The 6,262-nt window shown below is 44.7% G+C and overlaps 1 protein-coding gene across 1 annotated transcript; it reads right to left on the bottom strand.

The window, feature by feature from the left end:
* Nucleotides 1-2,016: 2,016 nt before the first annotated feature.
* On the bottom strand, nt 2,017-3,596 carry SMIM9 (small integral membrane protein 9). Its single transcript, XM_036111123.2, has 2 exons — nt 3,455-3,596; nt 2,017-2,159 (listed from the first exon to the last, which is right to left on the bottom strand). The coding sequence occupies exons 1-2, from the start codon at nt 3,594-3,596 to the stop codon at nt 2,026-2,028; spliced, it is 276 nt and encodes a 91-aa protein (XP_035967016.2). The 3' UTR covers nt 2,017-2,025.
* Between the last annotated feature and the right edge of the window lie 2,666 nt (nt 3,597-6,262).

Raw genomic sequence — 6,262 nt, 5'->3', positions numbered from 1 at the left:
TTTGAGTAACGATGACTCAGGAGATGGAGAATCAGATATATCTTGACTTGAGTCCTGGTTTCTTTCGTTGGGAAATGCAGCCTTTCTCTGTTTCATTTTTCCTTCCATATGTGGAATACAGCCACCCTGTAGGGCACACGGAAATATGCCACTCAGGATCCCCCTTGAGAAGAGCCTTATTTCTCTAGCTGCTGAGAGTGTTGTCAACACAGAGCCTCTATAAAATTTCAGCCACTTCAGGGGTGCCTGGGTGGCTCAGTCAGTTAAGCCTCTGACTCTTGATTTCGGCTCAGGTCATGATCTCAGGGTCCTGAGATCGAGCCCCTGCATCGGGCTCTGTGCTGGGCGTGGAGCCTGCTTGAGATTCTCTCTCTCCCTTTGCCCCCCATCCCTTGTTCTTTCAAAAAAAAAAAAAGTTTTAGCCATTTTAGGCTAATGTGGGACAACTCTGATGGGGTCAGTGGAGGCTTTTTTGGGCTTGCAAAGCAGTTTGACTTCTCCCTTCCTCCCCCCACACTCCACAGGGGTTGATCCCTGATAATACCCTGAACACAGAACTCCTGTCTGTCCGCTTCCACGACAACTGACTTGTGGCACAATTTTATCATGAGATGAAAATCCCATTTATCACTGTATCCAGCTCAAAGTCCAAAGTACCTGGGTGATGCTTGGTTCTCTCAAATCTGGGTGCGGCTCCTCTTGGTTTGAGTAACTTATTAAGTAAAACAAGTTATCTGCTCCTGATCTCCACACCCCAAATACAACGATGGAGCAGGAAGAGTATAACCACCATAAACATTCCCATTTGGAAAAAGGAATAATGGGAGACACACAGCAGTGTGATTAGGCCTGATCTGCTTTATAGGAGAAGCTCTGTGGCCCACTGCCCACCTTCTCGGAGGTTCTTCCTGTCCATTATTCCCTGTGGCTGTGACTGAAGCATGCCATCCTAGGAAACCTCAAAGCCTGTGTCCTTCTCATGGAAGATCAGAGGTCCAAATACTGTTTTAAGGCTCACACAACAGATAGCTCATTTAGTTCTGGCTCACAGTTTCTTCAGCAATAAGGTTCTCTCAAAAACTTAGCTGACATCTGTTTGGCTCCAATCAGTTCTATGTGTCAGTAACCATGTCCAAGGTAGTTTCCTAGACAGGGTTCTTGATCCTGTGATCATTTCAGATTTTTTTTTTTTTTTAAAGATTTTATTTATTTATTTGACAGAGAGATAGTACAAGTAGGCAGAGAGGCAGGCAGAGGGAGAGGGAGAAGCAGACTCCCCGCGGAGCAGGGAGCCCGACGTGGGGCTCGATCCCAGAACCCTGGAATCATGACCTGAGCCGAAGGCAGGCGCTTAACGACTGAGCCACCCAGGCGCCCCTGATCATTTCAGATTATCAGGAGTCTTAGGTGGCGATGCCACACTCTTACCTGATCTTTGCCCTCAGTCACTTTATTAGATTGTGCAGTTTGAACAATCCTTTAGCATGCTCTCGTAGGTTCTCCCACTTGGACTCCATCTCCCACCATAGCATTGACCCACCAGACAATTATTCAGTTGTCTTATTTCTCTGTCTCACTAGCAACTAGGACAGAGACAGGCAAGTAGTCATCTTCTGGTAAATTTGGATTGGATTAATAAAAATAAGGTTTTTCTACCTATATTTATTTTGTTACTATTTCAGAGATCTCTTTGACTTCATGTGGTTTATATAGATAAATATTGTGGCAAATTTTGAATTTGTGACACTTGAAAACATAGTTAATTGTATATTTTCTGTGTATAATTCCTAAACCAAAAGGAAAGATAATTAGGAGTTAAGGAAGTTAGTAAGAAAAAAAATCAGTTGGAAATGCTGGTTATTCAATGTTACCTGTAAGTTGCTGGTAATGGATGGAGTGGGTTGGATAAAACAAGAATTACCTTCCTTAAAACTTTCCCGTAATTATAGATGTATAGGCTGGTGGGGAACTTGATTGTTCTTCCTCCCCCTCAGGTCTCCCTCCCTCTCCTCACCCCACAGCAGCTTACGTGAGGCAGCAGAGGGTCCCCACTAGGACTATGGCGAGAAGAAAAGCAAAAATAGCTGCTGGAGGTATGGAGCTCTTGATGCGATCCCCCAAGTAATCTCTGAAGTTGCTGAGCCAGAACCTGTGGTTTTCTGCAGAAAAAGCACAGATGTTCAATGAGGAGAGATCAAGTACATGAGAAGGCTGGGATGTGAACCCTGGTTCAAGTTCAAATTATTGTCCCAGATATCATGCTCTTATAGTTGCCCAGAGCCCATATTCTTTTTTAAAAAATATTTATTTATTTGACAGGGAGAGAGCACACGCACATAAGCAGGGGCAGCAGCAGAGGGAGATGGAGATGCAGGCTCCCCGCTGAGCAAGGAGCCCGATGTGGGGCTCGATCCCAGGAGCCTGGGATCATGACCTGAGCCAAAGGCAGACGCCTCACCAACTGAGCCACCCAGGCGCCCCCAGAGCCCATATTCTTAACTACTTTGCTGTGATGCCTCTAAGACTTTTCAAGGGATATACATTAAAAAAAAGGTACCCATAGATGAATATCATCTGTGCCTCCTTGTACGTCAAACAGAAATAATAATCTCTGTCCCAGATATCTCAAGGGTTGTTTTGAGGTCATAGTGAAAAGATCTGAGCACTATATGTGTGCATGTCAGCAGCTGGGCTTTGAGAACAAGTCTTCCCTAACCCCTCCCCCCAAACAACTTTAATTATCCCTTTGTCCTCAGGGAGCCTTTGTCATATTTCACAGAAGATTGGCATCTAGGGGTTTGGCTGCCCATCCGTGAACTCCTAATCCATGTCGTTCTGCAAAGGGCTTGGTGCACAGTCGGTGGGTTAGTGCCTGTTGATCTAAATTGACCAAACCAGAATAGTTTGCTTTACTGTGAACACTATTTTTCTTCTCTTTTTTAAAAAAGATTTATTTATTGGGGGGCCTGGGTGGCTCAGTAGGTTAAGCGTCTGCCTTTGGCTCAGGTCATGATCCCAGGGTCCTGGGATCGAGCCCCGCATCGGGCTCCCTGCTCAGAGGGGAGCCTGCTTCTTCCCCTCCCTCTGCTGCTCCCTCTGCTTGTGTTCTCTCTGTCAAATAAATAAATAAAATCTTTGAAAAAATAAAGATTTATTTATTTATTTGAGAGAGACTGAGAGACAGCATAAGCGGGGGCGGGGGGGGCAGAGGGAGAAGGAGAGAGAGAATCCTAAGCAGACTCCCCGCCAAGCAGAGCCCAGTGTGGGGCTTGATCTCAGGACCCTGAGATCAGGACCCGAGCCAAAATCAAGAGTCAGCCGTTTAACTGACTGAGCCACCCAGGTGCCCCTGTGAACACTATTTTTCAATACAAAATCAGCTTTTCCTGACCTGAGACATGAGTCTTGTGTCTCACAAAGATAATAGGAACATTGATCCTAACAGCAAACACACCCCTTGAGTGTGGTTTCGACCCTGCTTTGTCTTGTATTCCAAAGGCAGATAAAGGTGATGTAGAGGAAGCTGCAGTCTCCAACGAGAGGCAACTCATGGAACACAGCAGAAATCCAATGTTCAGCAGCTTCTGGGGCTCCATGGATTCTCCTTAAGGCCACTCAGCTGTACTCCTAGCTCATTTGGCCAAAGGGAGATGTCCTTTTACTTGGCTCTTTCCAAAGCAGCTTTGTCTGAAAAGTTAGAAAATGGTGGGGTTTTGTTTTTATTTTTGTTTTTTAGAGAGAGTGACCAGCGGGGGAGGGACAGCGGGAGAGGGAGAGAGAGAGGATCTCCAGCAGACTCTGCACTGAGCAGGGAGCCCAACGCAGGGCTTGATCCCAGGACTCTGGGATCATGACCTGAGCCAAAGGCAGACGCTTAACCGACTGAGCCACCCAGGCGCCCCAATAAATTGTTTTTGAACGAATGAATGGATAGCAAATTTTGTTTATTGCCTGAGCCAACAGTCCTTCCCATCCCTTATTCACTTACTGGAGGAACTAGAAAAGCTGAAGCCTGCCTTTCCCAGCCATCCTTGCAGCCAACAATGGTCGGGTGACATAGTCTGGACAATGAGGACTAACAGAAATCTGTTGGGTAGCTTCTGGGAAGACTTTCTCCTGTCTTGATAAAAGAGATGGTGCTACCATTTTCCCTTGGTATGAGAAAAAATAACCCCTAGGCTGCTTGGTATGAGAAAAAATAACCCCTATTTGAGCCATTCTAATTTGGACTTTTTTTTTTTTTTTAAGATTTTATTTATTCAGGGGCGCCTGGGTGGCTCAGTTGGTTAAGCGTCTGCCTTTGGCTCAGGTCATGATCCCAGGGTCCTGGGATCGAGCCCTGCGTTGGGCTCACCCGAGCAGGGTGAGGGGCAGAGGGAGAAGCAGGCTCTCCACCGAGCAAGGAGCCCGACACGGGGCTTGATCCCGGGACTCCGGGATCATCACCTGAACTGAACGCAGACGCTTCACCGACTGAGCCACCCAGGTGTCCCCTAATCTGGACTTTCTATTACTTAAGACATTTATAACTAATACATTCATCTATTGTTTGATAGGGCTTAAAGAGACCCATGTCAGGTGGGAAGCCACTTACCTGAAAATTGACTTAGTGACAAAGGATCCAAAGAAGCCAGTGAATTAGGCTTCAGTCTAATAGAACTAGTTTGCGAAGACGCTGGTCAGAGTCTTCTCCTAAGGTCTCTAAAATTCCAAATAGAACTCTACCATCCCTTGTGATATCATCTACGCATATGACCCTCCCCCCACCTCTCTCCGACAGCTAAACATAGAGGCATCTTTTTCTGTCTATGTACAAACATCTGTGTTTCCTTTTAGGCTTGAAGAATTCTCAGATATTTTATTTGCCACATGGTATCTACTATACTTTACAATAGTGTACACATGGGACTTTAAATAATGATAAAACTGGCATTTCATATTAGTGGAGAAAAGAGAGCTGGTTTAATATGATCAGCTATTCATTTGGGTGCACTGAAGGAAAGGCCCTACACACAAAAATAAATTCTAGATGGATCAAGGACTAAACAAAAATAAAATCATATACATATTGGAATAAAATATGGGTGAATGTTTTTATAATCTTGGTGTGGAAAAAGCTACTTTAAGCATGTTATAAAACCCCAAACCATATTTGAAAGTACTGATGATAAATTTATTGCGTAAAAAATGTAAAGCTTTCATAAAACAAAATATTGTAAAGAAATATAAATGACGAATGACAAATTAGGTAATACATTTCATAGCATATATGACAAATAGGTTAATATTCTCAACATACAAAGAACTCTTACAAATTAATGTTTTTAAAGATTTATTTATTTTAGAGAGAGACAGACAGAGAGAGTGAGCATGCAGGTGAGTGGGGGGAGGGGCAGAGAGAGAGAATCTCAAGCAGACTCCCTGCCGAGTGCAGAGCTCGACCTAGGGCTCAGTCCCACGACCCCTGAGACCATGACCTGAGCGGAAACCAAGAGCTGGATGTTCAACCGACTGAGCCACCCAGGCGCCCCATCATACAAGTTAATTTTTAAGAAAAGATGATCCCCTCCATAGAAGAACCAGCATAAATGATGTATTAGAGTTCTATCAGAAAAACAATGGATAAATTGTGATATATACCAAATAACATAATAGTATACAGCAATTAAAATGAGCAACTAAAGGGGCGCCTGGGTGGCTCAGTCGGTGAAGCGTCTGCCTTCGGCTCACATCGTGATCCCGGGGTCCTGGGATTGAGCCCCCACATCGGGCTCCCTGCTCAGCGGGGAGCCTGCTTCTCCCTCTCCCACTCCCCCTACTTGTGTTCCCTCTCTCGCTGTCTCTCTGTCTGTCAAATAAATAAAATCTTTAAAAAGAAACGAGCCACTAGGAAACATATGCAAGAGAGCTGGTTTCCAGTTTGGAGCTGTTACGGATGGTGCTCCCCTGTCTCATGGCCCACATGGCAATTCTACTCCTAGGTCATTACCCAAGAGAATTATTGTAGGGCATCCACATGCCCAACTTTGGTAGATAATGCCAGACTGTTTTCCAGAATGATTATACCACAGCAGAAGAGAGTTCCACCAGCTCCACATCCATTTGTCAATTGTACATATGCTACAAATATCTTCTCCCGCTCTGTGAATGAACAGAAGATCTGAATCTAAATGTAGTCAAATTTATCAATCTCTTCCTTCATGGTTAGTGGTTTTGGGGATGCTGTTTAAGAAACCTGTCCATGACCCTCCTAGAAGTTTTA

Source organism: Halichoerus grypus, chromosome X, assembly GCF_964656455.1.
Source record: "Halichoerus grypus chromosome X, mHalGry1.hap1.1, whole genome shotgun sequence".
NCBI classification, from domain to species: Eukaryota; Metazoa; Chordata; class Mammalia; order Carnivora; family Phocidae; genus Halichoerus; species Halichoerus grypus.
Note: the sequence above shows the minus strand (reverse complement) of the source record. Positions and strands in the feature narration are given on the sequence as shown.